We start from the raw sequence: 16,417 nt of genomic DNA, 5'->3' as shown, positions 1-16,417 counted from the left end.
GGCCTCAGAAGTGGAGGAGAACATAGATTTTTGTGTCAGGCCGATTATAGAAGGAGTTTGTGACCTACCTGGATTTCTGCAAGTTTCTGTGGGGTCCTGCAGTTGCAGGGACTTGCTGTCCCTTGCCATGGTGTCATCTCCACCTCTCCTGGCCATCAGGGTAGTCTGCTGGGGACTGCTTGGTCCAAAGATACCATGCGCCAAACCACCCCTCCATCTCAGAAGGTCTTCCTCATTGCCCCATCCAGAGCAGGCAGCTCCTGGCTGCGATTTTGGAGTGGGTCTTATTTGACGTGCCAGCTGGGTGTGTGGGATGATGCTACGGCAGGTGTCAACCAGGGGACGCAGCAGGACAACTCCCACCACATCGTCCTTGCCCTGCCCAGTGGCCTGTGGGGCAGACAGAGTTGGGGCTGGGTATTCTAATAGGGATTTGTTGCAACAGGCATGGCAGCAGGTTTTTTTAGCAGATATAAAACCATTAGATGATCAAAATGACCATTTACCTCCTCAAAAAAACCCCTTAACTCTGAACGATGAGCTCTTCCCTGGTTTAAATGGTCTGGAAACATAAAAAAGTTCTTTCAAGTCATTGGAGGACATAAATGTTCAGGCCACTTTCATCATAGATGGGCAACAGTGGGGAAAAATAGGGTCTCAGCAGCGGGATTTGGATCTGATTTGAACGAGATCCAGTGGCCCAAATTGCATGAGACACACAGCCATGCCCCAGCTTCACACGTTTCCATTTAAAGGCACACTGGAAGAAACTGGGCCTTATCTAAATGACAGTAACTCCTGTGCTAGTGACACAATGTGGTGAGACTCCTACGGCCAAGCTGCGCCTACAAATGGGCTTAAAATGGTACATTAATTAAGAGGTTTCCTCCAGGCAGGTGGCCCAGGCTGTGAAATTTCACATCGTGTTATTTTTTTAATGCCATTTGAGTTTTCCGTCCTTGCTATGGAGCATGGGAATGCCAACTCCATCCTTATGCCATTTGAGTTTTCCGTTCTTTTCACATTCTTCTCATCCATGCTTCCTCAGAAAAGTTGGAAATGGGGCTCTTGTGGGCATCTGCTGGTGGCTACCAGGCAGCTTGGTGACCCCCATGTCTGTGTGGACATTTTCTGTCTGCTCAAGGGTTGGCAGAAGGGAGGGGGGTCAATAGGGCTGGGGCATGGCATTCCTTTGTCAGCACATGCATAGGGCAAGAAGTTATTGCTTGCGAAAGTATTGCTTTACACTGCTGAGTGTAAAGTTGGCATTTTCCAGAAAATGAAAGAAAAACGCTTGTCTGCCATTGCCCCGTGATAGCTTTGATTGCTGAGAAGCAATATTGGCCCAGAGCAGGGGGACAGAAAGAAAAAGCAAGTGAGGATGTGATGGGACAGGAGTAAGGGATGGGAAAGCTGAGGAGGACAAGGACAAGGCAGGGACCTCACTGGCCAGGATATTTCCACTGTGTGCCCCTCATAATTCAGGGACCTGTTGGAGCGGCGCCAGAGGAGGCCACGGAGCTGCTGGGAGGGCTGGAGCCCCTCTGCTGTGAGGACAGGCTGGGAGAGCTGGGGGGGTTCAGCCTGGAGAAGAGAAGGCTCCGGGGAGACCTTAGAGCCCCTTCCAGTCCCTAAAGGGGCTCCAGGAGAGATGGGGAGGGACTCTGGATCAGGGAGGGGAGCCATGGGATGAGGGGGAACGGTTTTACACTGGAAGAGGGGAGATTTAGGATGAGATATTAGGAAGAAATTCTGTGCTGTGAGGGTGGTGAGCCCCTGGCCCAGGTTGCCCAGAGAAGCTGTGGCTGCCCCATCCCTGGAGGGGTTCAAGGCCAGGTTGGACGGGGCTTGGAGCAGCCTGGTGTGGTGGGAGGTGTCCCTGCCCAGGGCAGGGGGGTTGGAGCTGGATGGTCTTTAAGGTCCCTTCCAACCCAAACCATTCTGTGATTCTATGAATAAGGAGAGACTGGTTCAGTTCTACTTTTCATATGTTTTATTATAAAGAAAGGTAAGATAAGCATTGTGAACCGAATGTGCCAGGTGCTGCGAAAGCAGTACCGTCAAACAAAATAAAAAATAAAAAAAAACCCAAAAATGCACCTTATGAGAAACGGTAATTATGCTCTCTAATTTTTCATAAATAGACAAAAATTATTGTCAGCAATTTTTAAATAGATGGACATATGGCAGAAAAAATATAATAATGCCATACAACATGGATATAAATTGTCCATTTCTTGCTGTACAAATAATAGAAACAAGTTTGGCAGGCTTTTTTTGTTGTTTTTTTTTTTTATACACATCTTCCTTCTATGTATAACTAAAAAATGTGCTACAATTAATATAAAATGCTTTTACTATAAAGTAAACTACTAATTTTTTTCACAAAAAAATCTTAAAGATGTCTTTAGCACAGCTCTAAAACACTTAGTAAACTACTTACAACTATCCAACAAATTATATTTTCATGATCTTTTTCGCGTTTTTTCCTCTCGTATTTTTGCCTTCTGCTCTCTCTCTCTCTCTCTCTCTCTCCCCCCCCCCCACCTACCCAGCAATAGTTTTTACTTAAGTTTTTGTATTTTTTTTCGCCAGACATCCAAGGCCTTTGCATGTACAATATTCACACAAACTTCACATTTTCTTGCACAAAGTTTAGTGCTGTTAGCAAGTCAAAAGAGTGCATCCTCCTACTGAGCTGGCCTAATGCTGTAGGACACCAGACCTGGGCCTATGCTGCGTCTAAAAGCAGTTCACTAGGAAAATAGTCTGTAGCTAAGCTGATGGCAAGCAGAAAAATGGTGTCCTTCGTTTATTTCTTTTTTTTTTTTTTTTTTTTGTCGGTTTTGTGTTTCTTTATTTTTTTTTTTAGCATTTTTTTAAAATTTTTTTTTTTTTTTTTTACTTTTTGTTCTCCATGATTTATGAGGTTTCGGGCTTCCAGGGAAAGTAGACTTTAGAGTTCAAAAATAGTAAAAGAAAACTGCTCTTAGAGCCTGGAAACGAAGCCAGCGACGAGGTGCAGTGGTAGCTGTCTCGTCCGTACGACTTGCTCGGTGCCTCTCCGGGTAGTCTGTAAGATAGACCCTCTCCAGTGTCCTTTGTCTGAGCCTCCTCAAAACGAGATGTTGAGTTTTAGGTGAGGTAGAGTGCCTTGTCCCTTGGCAGCATGCTGTAAGAGAAAGGAGAGGCGGAAGGTGAGACGGGCAGGGAAACAGCCGGGGAGTCGCCTGGGGGAGCGGGGAGCTGAAATTACCATTTGCACACCCGTTTTCAGCTGTGCCATGGTTTTTTTACGGCACTCCATGATGCAGAACACAAAGTGGTCTGCACCAAGGGCGAGGTGTGCAGGGATGAACCGAGCAGACGGCACCGAAGCGTCAGAGCCTGGTGCAATTTCAGTTCTTCCTGAATTTCAACAGCAAGGGCTAAGACATGAGTTCCTTCCTGTGGCTTAATTTTTGCTCTTGCTGGGGCTGCAGGGGAGGGCCAGCTCTGGATTTCCCTGCAGAGCACGCCAGCATGATGCTGGTACCAGCTCCACCATTGTGCTGTGACTGGAATCAGCCCCTTGGCCACTGGCCCGCTTCTTCATCACACACTGCACTTAGGCTAAGCCATGGAGATTTAGGAAATGTACACTTGCTTTTGGACAAAATGTGTCATTCTGACACTGCAAAAGGAGTAGGGGGTCTCAAAAATATGACTGAGGGGCTTATTCCTGAAGACGCTTGTGGGTGTCCAGGAGGATTTACATAAGTTTGATGGCTGAAGAGCACGGGAGCAGGAGACACCACCTGCTTGATGCCGCTCCCCTCCTCTCCCAAAAGAAGTACAACTAGAGAAATTAATAATCAGGAAATGAAGGGAAAAATGCTTTGAGACAGCAGGATTGGCCGGTTGTTCCCATGGGTCTGATGAAGACTGCAGGAGGTACAAGGAACCCAAGGAAGACTGTGGTGCTACTTTCCTTGCAGGAGGCTGGGGAGGAGGGTTGGTGGGATGGCAGCCAGGCTGTGCGCTCTGCGCATCCCTGGCCCACCACACCTTGAATTAATCACGTTATTGAAGCAACGCCTTTGATTTCAAGAGATCCAGGTGTGTCCTGGGGAGGGAAGACAGCTTATACCCCCACTGCCCACATGCGGACGGCTCTGCAGCAAGGTGTGCAGAGAGGCATCACCACTCCTGACCCTGCCTGTAGTGTCTGGGGCTTCAACCCCCTGTGTGGGCTGGCTAACACATTTAATTTGCCATCAACAGTCTCTTACGAGGGAGCTCAGATCCTTTTTGTTTTCAGGACGTAGTAGAGAGAGGAGTGGCTGAAGTCCCTTTCCCCTGGCTGACGTCCTGTGTGGGTTTTGCTCAGAAATCCAGGCGTTTCAATGGGTTTCATCACCTACACAGACCTGATGGAAGCATCATTGGCTGCATAAAGACATTTTGGCCTTAAAAGGTGGTGAGGAACATTACAAAGCTTCGGGAGATTCCGATGTGGCTGTGCTTGAGTGGAATAAAAGGGAAACAGCAGGCAGCAAGGTAATGCTGTTGTTGATAGAGCTGTCTTCTGGTAGAGCGCAGAAGAGTCCGCACTATGTTAATCTCCACATTTTATAATCTGCATTTAAAATGCAGAGTCTTCCCTGCTGCACTCAGCAAAGATTTAATGCCACTGAGCGGCAGTGAGGTATTCCAGCCCTAAAACTTCATTAATTTTACAAAATATGCTACAGAACATTTCCCAGTTCATTACGAAGTATTACCATAAATAATTGAATCCAAACTAAGTGCATTTGGTGATGGTTTATCCTTGCCTTTTTACAGCGCTTGCTCATTTAGTTTCCGATTTGGAAAATCCCCCCATTCGGAGAGGGTCACTTTGTCGTTAGCAGGAATTAGCGAGGTTATAAGTGTCGGGATGAAGCGGATGTACATGGTTTTGTGCGTTTGGACCAAGCGTAACTGAGCGCATTTCTTCTTTTAGCCCAAAGGACGGTGGGAAGAGGGGAGAACAGTTGCTAAATGACGGTACCCAAAAAGGCCTTGCAAATGAGAGGAAGGGCACAGAAAGATGAATCCCGTTCAGCGTTATCGCCGCAATACCTAAATGCCGGGGGACAGGCATAAACGCAACCCTGAAGACGGCTTTGGTATGGAAAGGGACCGGTATGGAGAAAGTCACTGCAAAGCCACGGGTACGGCGTGGGTGCCTGGGAAAGAGCAAGCGCGAGAATAAGGCTGTCAGGTGAGGGAGACAGGGGACTGTGCAAGCAGTTTGTGGTATGATGGCAAAAAGCAATAATTGTACGCTGCAGTTGCTTGTGGGAAGTGATAGTCATATACAAAGCAGGAACTGAGAAACGCTACCCGTGTCTTTGCTAGCAATCTAGGACAGCTTGGGCTTAAGCCCAGAAAGAGCTCGGAAAATTGGATGGAAGTCAGTAAGCACAAAATCATTAAGAACGGGGAGAGGATGAGCTAGGAAACCTTTAAAGCTCTCACTCTAACATGGCTGATTTATGAATTAAGGAGTGTCTGCTCGCAGGATCCTAGAATTTGAGGGGCATAAGGGAAGAAGTGTCATTTAATGGCATTTTAACGAGCACTGATAGGCTGGGAAAATAAAAAAAAAAACCCTAGAGCAGTTCCCTTATTAGATGGAGAAGGACAGAGAGAAAGGCAACGTCGTTAGTTTTTCAGAAGTTGTCTGGCTAACAAACACAAAAGAAAATGTAGGATTGGGAGGTTTTACCCCAGCTAACCCAGTGCCAACACACGGAAGCTAAAGAAGTATCAAGGTCAGACATGAAATAAAAATCCTACCCCGGGGGGCGAGGCAGGACCGCCTGTGTGCTGGGGAGGATGGTACGACCCCCTCTTTCAGGAATCTGGGACCCTGCAGCTGAGCCAGATCACACCAGAAAAGAATCCTTTCTCTTGCCAGCCAGTTGCTGGTTTTGCTCCTCCTCACTCCCAATGAAGAGTGCTGCTTTAATTGCAATTAAGCCGAACGCAGTTTTGAGGTCGAAATGGACGATTACACGATCCAGAGGCTTCCCGATGGTACCTAAAACTGCACTGATGAATTGAACCCAACAAGATCTGCCTTCCCTTTCTCACTGCTTTGCCTAAGCCCTGATGACCGCGGGGGCCGTTGGGGCACGCAGCTCACCCTGCGCCCTCACCCCAGCACCAGGCACGGTGCCACCCAGGAGCCCAAGGATAACTTGGAACGTCGCTTGCAAATTAGTGCAAAGAAAGCAGTACGGCGAGGAAGATGATGAGAACCAGATCATCTCGTTTCTCGACAGGAGTCTACCCTTGAGGCTCACCGGGGCCGCGGTCCTACAAATGTGTGTGGATGCTACAAGCGACACAGAGCATGGACACAGGCAGCAAACACCAGGAGCAGGGGGTGATGGCACTGCTGGCACTCCAGGCTTTACAAGAAAATGAGAACAAGCCGGCTTTGGGAGCTGGGCTGCCAGCAGCTCGTGTGTCTCTACTCACGGGAGACGGGCTCCTTCCTCAACAGAGACTGCGACATTTTTCAGTGCGCTAAGCACTCACTGCAGAACTGATCTATATCCATCCGAGTTCGTTGCTATAATCTACTCTAATAATTATCTGGAAGTCTCTGCATAATCTGTCTGGTTTTAGAATGATTTTTTTTTTTTTTCCCCGGGAAGCTGCACTAAACCCATGAAATTCGATATTTCTGCTGTGACAAAGGCATGAAATGCATGAGCTTTGATCATGAATTGCATGGTCCCTCTGCTTACAATGCGGCACTCCAGCCAGATGTCACAGAGCTTGTTTTAGCAACACAAAAGTCAATCCTGACTACCAGGGGAGCGTTTCACCCGTTTCTAGAGTGCCCTGAGTTCCCTGCATGGGGCCCAGGCAGCGGGATTTGAGGAGGGAACCAAGTGTTTTCCCAGCTGATCCCCTAAAGTAGTGATGCTGCTTTCTAGGGGGGTTATTTCCGTGGGACCTGCTGCTGCTCAGCACCTCTGGAAATTGGGATCCATGTGCCGCAACCCTCCGAGCATCCTTAGAATTTCGCCCACAGCATCTCAAGTGACTTTTATCATCAAGTCCCAAACGGGTCCCTTTTTTCGGGTTGTCTGAGAGCCTTCAGGAAGGACCACGCGAAGGTCGCCGGCAGAGCCCAGACCAATCCACGTAGCTGAGCCCCCTCAGGCAGGCAGACAGCGGCGATATTCCAATGGCTCAGCGAGTTATTTATTTCCCTGAAAGAAATAAATGTCTGCACAGTCTGTGCCCAGCCCAGCAATTGTAAGTGCGCTGCTGGCACAGGCGGGAGCCGTGCTCTGAAAAGGCTGGGAGCTTGCTATTATCTCCAGTGAAAGCACAATGTTCCAGTACTTCAAGCAAATCAAACAATACACAGAAGCTACCGAGCCTCCTGCCCTACCTGCTCCCCCAGCAAACGGCGTGCCTGTTTTACGGAGCACAATAGCCGTCTCCGAACTGTTCTTGCTGAGCCGAGAGCCGTGGACTAGGCAGAGGTTGGAAACGGCTTTCACACCTTCCCTGTTCCCCAGCTTTGAGACCATCCCGGTGTTTTTATTTATTGGGGAATTCAGGCATTGAAGGGACCTCCATGCCGGCACGCTCATGGCAGAGCTCGTAGGGCCTGAGGGGGAAGATCTGTGGAGGTGTCTGTGGCCTTTTCCTGTGAGGTGCCGGGGACCGGAGCATCACGTGGCTCTCGGGAGGATGCGGCTTTGTACACTGCCGTGGTGAAACCCCAGGACCGATCAGGGACCCGGTGCTAGGGACGGCCATGGGAGATCGTGGCCTCAGCGATATGAACGATCACTTTAGGAAGAGACGGGCATTGCTTAGGGACGTGGCCACCTTCAAACCTCCCGGGACTCTGGCTTGCCTGGCTGGCTCTAGTTCAGTGTCCAACTCCTCCGTTGCTAATGGGATGGAAACGCAAAAAAAGGAAACCTCTCCATGCCCAATGAAGAATTTATCTGTGAATTTTATGCTACCTGCTTCCATAGCATCACTTCAGGGAGCCTACAGAGAAGGGGAAACCTTGAACTTCCTCGACCATAACGAGCCTACCAGCTTGCTGGTTGTTTTAGGGCAGATTCTCAGCTGTTGCACACTGTCACAGTTCAGAAAACAGAAAGTACAATAGCAACGTGCTCTTTTGTTTACTGGCCTGCAGTGGTTAATCCCACACTCTCTGCTGGGGTAGTCGTTGTCCCACTCGGTGCTTCCCGGAGGGTTTGATGCACCAGGCGAACGGGGTCCAACACTGTTTGGAAACTCAGATGAAATATGGGAGAAGTCCTGCAGGGCGGAAAGGAAGGGTTACGGGGGTGTACACAGCAGGAGAGACAGCAGATCTAATACTAATATTGCATAAACGCCTTTACAGTGCAGAGCTGGGGGGGGAGCCCCAGGGACAGCACTGGGCCAAGCCCAGGACCCGACACCACCGCGGTGGGACCTTGCAGAAGGCGAGTTGTTGCAGGCAGGTGTCAATGCAGCAACGTCTGCTTTACAGCCCTCTTCATCCCCTCTTGTTTTTCAAGCCCTCCCTCCTCGGGGGTGGTAAATGGCTTGCAGAAGCCTTTGCAGCAGCAGCAGTCTGGCAATCAAAACCAGTTTTTTTTGCCGCTTCAGGTGCAGCCCCCTTTGCAGGAACGCGTCAGCCCGTCATAATGTACACTAACAAGGTAAGGAACATCCACACACGGAACGCTCTCCCCATCGGCTGTCACTGCCAGCAATTTAACGAGGATGCTGGGGAACTGTTTTATTTGAAAGCTGATTAGCTTTCCTGATTTTTTGGGGTTGGCTTAATTAGACAACATCAGGCAATGTATATAAACAAGAATCACGGTAGTTACCTGACCAAGAACATGATTTTCTCCAAAATATCCAAACTAGGGCAGTGCGGGGCATTTTTTTTTTTACTTTTTCTTTTTTATTCACAAATTTATGTGGAATGAAGCTTCACAAAATGCTGCCCTCAGCAACAACAACTACCCCAATTAAAGTGATTACGAGGATCCCCTTCCATGCTGATTTCTGGATGCAGGCTATCACCGAATTACAGAAGCCACTTTTGCTTTTCTAGAAATAAAGCCCGAGCACCGTGCTGGAGAAGTTACTTGCAATACCCTGAGCAGGTTGGAAGTTAAAAATCTGATCAAGGATCTGACCTTCCCACACGTGCTGCCTTTTTATTATCATCAGGTCTAACTGTGCTTCCACATCCCTTTGGGTTTTCTCTCCTTTGGTTTTCTTCCACTGCAGTATCTGTTCCTAAATTACCAATTTCTGTTTCCTCAAAGTTAGCCCCAAAGTGAATAGGTCACATTATGGGAAAGAAAGTACTGTAAGAATTTTGTGATATATAGCTAGTAAACATGTGAAACACAAATTATTCAAGCCAGCTGGGTGAATACTGCAGTTAAAAGTGTCATCAAATAAATGGTAGCAGCTGTGAATTCAGAGGGTACGTCCTCCACTGTGAATAGTCCATCCAGTTCATATTCCAGAGGGAGAAGCTCTGGAAACCACTCGTCTCCTCCTCCGTATACCGGCAAGTTCTCTATAAGTTATAGGAAATGGGGTTTTTGGCTATAGCCAATTTTTCCTCCAGATACGTTTCCCTAATAGCAGGTTTAAGGGGCAGAGAGGTTGACCCCGCGGGCTGGCTCTGCGAGCGTGGGCTGCCGGGCTGAGCCAGGCATGGCCCAGGACGGTTTCCTTCAGCAGGTTTCACATGTTCAGAGCACAAGGTCTATAGGCTTTGCTTTGCTGCCACGCCGTTAGTATGGGCACACATGCAAGCGCACGCTGCTTGCTCTCAGCTCTCTGCCACAAACGTGATTTTCTCCTATTGCCAGGCCGTTTTTGGAAAAGTACTGATTTTCTATTTTGTTTGTGACATCCTTTTTCTCCTTCTCCTGGCACCCCCCTGGGTCCCTGCTATTATCCCATACGCCCTTCCGCCCCGCCTTCTCTCAGCAATGACACGGGAGGGGTTTCTCACTGGCTATCCAAGCCATTGTTTCAGATGACCACCAGCGAACCACCCCCCCAGACAAGGCTGGGGACCATATGCACAAGGAGCTTTCACCAGGGACGTCCCCAGTTCCCACATCTTCCCCCGCTGAAAGAGTTGTCATTGCTCCTTTGCACAAATCTGCCCCATTTGTGGGGGTGCACAACGCTCTTGAAAACGCGCCCTCCCCCCCACTCCAAGCTATGAGATCTGCAAGCTGATGGAGCCAGGAGAAGACTCCTTTGGGGACAACATGGACCCCCAATATCCCCAAACCATCCAGAAACCAAGGGGAAGAGGGGAACCGCTGGCAACCCTCTCTGAGCACCTACCTGCTGCCCGGGAGGCGAGGCGTTCATGGGGGGCTGTACCTGTAGTGCCATGGGGGGGGACAGGAGGGGCTGCTGGGGGACCTGCTGCATGCTGAGGGGCTGGCTGAGGAGGGAGCTCTGCGGGTGGTGCAAGGAGAGCTGCTGGTGGAGGGGGGGGCTGATCTGGAAGGAGGGTGGCGGGGAGGCACTGATGCTGGGCAGCATGGGTTTGGAGGTGAGGGTCCGGGAGAGGCCGGGGTGGCCGCGGTAGTTCTGCAGGTCCGATGGGGATAGGAACGAGCCCAGGCCGGGGTAGGGCGAGGAAGCCTGTGGCGGCATTGGGTACATGGGCTGCTTGGGGGGGATCATTTTGGAAGGTGGGTTGCTCTGGGCACTTTTCGTCTCCCCTTGGTCAGCAGAGCTCTGTGGGAAAACAGAACGGAGGGTGATGAGGAAGGAAGGGAGGAAACATGGTTACGTGTCCCGAGATGTCCGTCCATCCAACCAAGCTTTCCAGATTCCCCGTGGCTCCTGCTCCTCCCCCACCAGCCAGCACACGGACCTCCAGCCCGGCGGCTCGCTGGGTGACCTCAGGCTGGGCACAGTGTCCACATCTGTGGACATCTGGAATGCTGTGTCCAGTTCTGGGCTCCCCAGTTCAAGAAGGACAAGGAACTTCTGGGGAGGGTGCAGCAAAGGGCTACAAAGATGATCAGAGGACTGGAACATCTGGACTAGATGATCTCAAAGGTCCCTTCCAACCAAGGCGATTCTATCTCTCTTATGAAGAAAGGCGAGGGACTTGGGTTTTTTTAGTCTGGAAAAAAGAAGATTGAGGGGGGATCTTCTCAATGCTGATAAATACTGAAAGGGTGGGTGACAGGAGGATGGGGCCAGGCTCTTTTCAGTGGTGCCCAGTGACAGGACGAGGTAACGGCACAAACTTGAACATAGGAAGTTCCATCTAAACATGAGGAGGAACCTCTTTACTTTGAGGGTCCCATAGCACTGGAACAGCTTCCCAGAGAGGTGGTGGAGTCTCCTTCTCTGGAGACATTCAAAACTCAGTTCGTGTCCAACCTGCTCTGGGTGACCCTGCTCTGGCAGGGGGTTGGACTAGATGATCTCCAGAGGTCCCTTCCCACCCCTGCCATTCTGTGATTCTGTGATCTGGGAAATTAAGGTCCAGTAACTCAACCGTGTCTTCGGCAGAGCCTGGAGCACTGGAGGGGCATTAACCAGCACGGAGGCAAACCTCCCGCCTGCAGCTCACTCCTTAGGTCCACAGAGGTGGGTGACAAAATTACTTTTGCTTCCAACAGAGAAGGAACGGGACTGTAAAAACTCTGCTTTCCTAATCTCATGCATTCCTGCAGCTCTGGTGGGGTCTATAATGTGCAGGACAATGGTGGCCTCATTTCTGCAGGAAAAAGAGAAGAACAACAGGACATTTTCTGGCTCAGACAATGAGGTTTTTGTCCTGCGATGGCCTCTGTAATGATACTCCAGATCCTTTCTCACCCGCCAGCCAGGATCACACTGTGCTGTTTTACTCAAAACAAAGTTGCTCTTCTCCGAAGAACTGGTCAGTGGAGAAACTGGGAAAAAATGAAACCACGGTGTGGGGTGACTCCATGCCCTCCATGCTATCTGCCCCACGCTGCTGCTAGGCACATCCAAGGCAAAACCCTCAGAGGTTTCCAGAGGGACCAAGAAGAGCTTTTAAAGCCCCAAACAGCCCTTTCCATTGACTTTCTGTGTCCTTGCTGCGGTTCTGTTTACAAGTTAGAGGCAGCTAATGGTGCTCATGTCTGTCCCGCAGCTTTGAACTTTTCCAGCCCACCACCAGTCACATGGATCCTGCAGATGATGGTTGATTTGGGACATCAGATTATTTCCCATGGCAGCGTTGATGATTAAGTGCTGAGGGTGTGGTGTGGTACCAAGGAGAAGCTTTGAAGGGAAAACCACTTGATACACCTACTTACAACCCAAGGGCAGCACATCCCCCTCAGCCAGCAAGCCTGTGTGCTCCACAGGAGCCACCCCAAATTCACAGGCAGTAAATGCCCGTGTCCCCTCTCTGAAGGCATGGAGGAGGGCAAGGCATCAGGTCTCCTGGGACGGGCGAGTTTGGAGGATTGGGATGGGCAGGCACTTGGTCCATCATCGCCAGCCCAGGTGCAGCCTGCCAGCACCGGGAGTTCCTGTACGGATCTGAAATCCCCTGAAAGTTCACTAATAAGCGCCAAAATGGGCTCTTTGGGTTTTGCCTGACAGCAGTGCCTTAAGCAAGGATGTGCTCACATGCCCATCACCTGCAGCTATGGGTCTTGCTCCCTGGAACCCCTGCTCTCTGCTGCCCTGGGGTCCTGAGCAGCCTCAACAGCCCGAGTGTCTGGACCAGGATCCAGGCATGTTGCTGGCATCCTGCTGCTGCCCAGTGCTGGCTGGTGAGCCCAGGGATGGGGTGTCACTTTCCCCTGGTGTCACCCATGGCGGTGATCCTCATCCTCCTGCCCTTGCCAGCACTCCCTCATTTGCTGGACTCACACCCCAAGACTTGGGCAAGGAAGGGCCACCGGCATGGGGACAAGCAGCAGTGACCCCTTTGTCCCTGAGCAGGGACACCCCCCCCTGCTGTGAGACCCGCTGATGAAGACAACCCAAAGCAGGGTCTCGTTTCGGGGTGCTAAGGGCAGAAGGCAGCATGCAGAATGCAGAGCATTTCTTTTAGCTCCTCGGGAAGGTGGCTAACGCTGGTATCAGGTCTGATAGCACGACTCCACTCTATTTCTTATAAAACTTCTCATCCCCGGAGCAACCAGGTCAGCATCACCACCTCCAGCGACCGTGCAACGCGGGCCGTACCTTGGAGACGAGGCTGGCCCGGTACGCTGCCAGGGCTTTCAGGTACTCCTTCTTGGCGGCTTCTGTTTTCCTCTTGTATGCCTGAAAAGACCAAGGAACGGATAATAATTAATAACGCAGAATAGGGTGCTGCTGGGCTCGGCTGCACCCTGCTCAATGGGACCCCCCCTCTGCATGGATGTGTGCATGGAAAACTCTTTTCTGCTGAGGAGGAATTTACCCCAAATCAAGCAAACAAAGCCCCTGGGTTGGACCGCCCTGGGATTTTTGGAGGCATCGCAAGCCAGGGTGGTCTGCGTGCCTCGGCGGATATTTATGAATGTCTGCTCTAAGGGACATGGTCTGATTTTATAGGGGGAACCCAATGAAATCACTTCCCCACCAGGGGAAAGTGCGATCCAGGCTCTTGGAAGAGCGAGGCAAGAGGCAAAATCCCCAAATGCTAGGACCAGCTTAAAAAATGGTGAGACATTCAGAAATTCTAACCTTCTCATTCATTTTCTTGGCTTTCCCATTATTAAGTCTTTAGAGCTCAACACTCTCAAGCTCTTCTCTGCAGTCCTGACACCTGGGAAGTCCTTTCTCAGCATATAAAAGCTGAGATTTTTGCCAAATCTTATGGCTCTGGGAGCTGGGGCTTGCAGGGGAACGGCAAGTATCAGGAGAGTTTGCTACCCCAAGAAAAAAAAAATATAATAAAGCTTTGTAAGAGTGAATTATTGTTTATTCTTCCTTCTCTTCCCTGCGATGAGACATGTTTCATGATTGTTTCACAGGGCTGGAACCCCTTCTGCCCAGAGTTTGGTCCCCCATGTATGTAAAAATAACTCTAAAGCAGCGTGAGTCCCCACGGGGTTAAACAGATTAAACCGAGCAAGCGAGAAGAATATTTTAAAACGGAATAAAAATTTCAGCAAAAAGGCAGAAACTCCCGAGAAAAACACCCATCAGTCCTCTCCTCTGCTGGAAATTCAAAGCCCTCCTCAAGCAGCACACTGAAAGTTGATTTCAATTACAACAGATTTGCATACAATTTAATTCTGCTTTTAAAACAATGACAGCTTTCAAGAATCGAGATGCTGAAGCCTGGTGGGAATATTTAGCTCCTTTCCCCCGCAAATTTCCACGGCCGTGGCAGCATCCCAGACTCCTTTCTAACACTGACCTCCGAAGGGAAAATAACCTTCCAGCAGCGAAACTATCCGGCTCTTTGGCTTTCAGTTTAAAATCAGTAAAATCAGATAAGTTCTATTAAAAATGGTTTGAAAACCTTATTGTCGTTGCTAAATCAGAGAGATTCCCGCAATGAAACGTTTTGACTTGACACACTGGAGGTCTCAGACGGTAATTTTCTGTAATGGAGCATTTTCCTAAGTTTGTCTTTGGCTTTATGGCATTCAGGAAGTATTATATTTGCTCCGTTCGGAAGCAAATTACATTTCAAAATGTCAGCCTGTAAAAAAGAGTTTGCCTGCAAAAAGCAACTATTTCTTCAAACCGTACCGATTCCCCTCATAAAAGCTATCACCTTCCTCTACAATCCTCGCCTCGCGGATGCCCGTAGCCCACGGCGGTGCCACCAGTGCCACCCCCATGGCATTCACTGGAAAACAGAAATGCGGGGTGTCCCCAGCGCCGCTGCCAACAGATGCCCTTAAATGCGGACCCTGATGCCTGCACAGCAATGAAATATGAATTCCCGGTGTAACGGTGGCCATAGCTGGGTGCTGATGTAATGAAAACATATTTGTATTTCTCCTCTGTAACAGCAAAATACCAAGAGCGGTTTTGCCTTTTTTTTTTTTTTTTTTAAATCTGGGACAGTGGGAAATCAAAGCATGCACAGCTATGCAGAGACAAATTCAATTATTAGAAAGACTCGTCTGGAGAAAAACCTGCAGTTTATGGACAGTGAGGGGGCAGGTAAATAAGACTTCCTTAACCTAAATGCAAATAAATGAATAACTCAATAAATTCTGTGCCTATCTTCATCTCCATCACTTTTTTTTTTTTTCTGCTACCCCCTTTTTTTCCCCAGTCTTCATCTGTCCTTGTCTTTTTGAGACAGGGCTGCGCCTCACTCGTATTTGAAAAGTGCTGCCTGTGTTACCTTCTTCTTTTAACCCCATCCTAAAGCTGTAGTAGATATCTCCAGCCATCATAGAATGGTTTGGGTCGGAAGGGACCTTAAAGACCATCCAGTGCCACCCCCTGCCCTGGGCAGGGACACCTCCCACCAGACCAGGTTGCTCCAAGCCCCGTCCAACCTGGCCTTGAACCCCTCCAGGGATGGGGCAGCCACAGCTTCTCTGGGCAACCTGGGCCAGGGGCTCACCACCCTCATTGTAAAAACCCATCCCTAAGGGTCTCCTCCCGGGACTTCTGCAGTCCTGTCGCACACGTTGGGGCTTTCTGCACCCACGCAGGGCTCCATCGAGGACACCGAGCAGTGGAACCGCAGCCTGCCCCTGGGGAAACGCCGCACCGGTGTGGGAAGAGCAGATCCGAACTGAACTCACGAATCCTCTGTGTAACGGCAGCTCCAGTGCAGTATTTATAACCTTTAAAATTTTAATTTAAACATTGACAAAACCATGCTACTTTCTAATAAAATCCCATTTTCTCCCAGGGGTTTTAATTTCAAAGTAATTTATCAGATTTAAGGATCCTCAAAACATTTTGCATGTTTTTCTTTCTAACCTGCCGTGCCCGCTGATTTATTTTCCTTATTCGTTAGCGGGAGGATTCATTAGTCATTAAGCGAGTGGGTGGGTTGGGGAGGGGAGCAAAAACGGTTAGTGATTATGAAAACAAAAAATCAGAGCTGTAAGAAGCATATGTTGGGATCGTAATCCTGACACCTCTGTGTCTCAGCAAAGCAGCTAGTAATTGTACCGTAATGAAATGTTCTTGTTTGATAACCAGTTAATTAGAGAAGACAATTATTCCAAACCCCGCTGACGCCCACGAACGGCTCCGTGTCGCGCAGGCACTGAATGACAGCCGGAGCTGTTAGCGGTAACCTCTGCAGCCTGGTCCCCCTGCTTTAACAGAAATGCTGCTTTCCAAGCCTGGAGAAGGATGAAAAGAACCCAAACTCTGTCCAAAAAATTCAAGGGGTCCACTGATCCCAAGTGAAAAGGTCTCCGCTGCAATCCTACAGGGAGTTTGGGGCATT

At 49.5% G+C, this 16,417-nt stretch overlaps 1 protein-coding gene across 2 annotated transcripts in view; it reads right to left on the bottom strand.

Moving 5' to 3' along the window:
- Positions 1 to 2,019: 2,019 nt before the first annotated feature.
- TOX2 (TOX high mobility group box family member 2) overlaps positions 2,020 to 16,417 on the bottom strand; it is a 155,631-nt gene continuing 141,233 nt past the window's right edge. The window contains exons 6-9 of one of the 2 annotated variants that reach the window (XM_063350260.1): positions 13,240 to 13,320; positions 10,390 to 10,791; positions 8,201 to 8,331; positions 2,020 to 3,172 (exon numbers count right to left, since the gene is read on the bottom strand). In XM_063350260.1, coding sequence (XP_063206330.1) covers positions 3,136 to 3,172; positions 8,201 to 8,331; positions 10,390 to 10,791; positions 13,240 to 13,320 — 651 coding nt within the window. In that variant the 3' untranslated portion in view covers positions 2,020 to 3,135. Of the gene's footprint in view, positions 8,332 to 10,389; positions 10,792 to 13,239; positions 13,321 to 16,417 lie in introns of both variants that reach the window. The other variant, XM_063350259.1, reaches the window with a different exon arrangement.

The sequence above is a fragment of the Chroicocephalus ridibundus genome, chromosome 12 (genome assembly GCF_963924245.1).
Source record: "Chroicocephalus ridibundus chromosome 12, bChrRid1.1, whole genome shotgun sequence".
NCBI lineage: Eukaryota > Metazoa > Chordata > Aves > Charadriiformes > Laridae > Chroicocephalus > Chroicocephalus ridibundus.
This window is presented reverse-complemented; position numbering and strand designations above follow the sequence as displayed.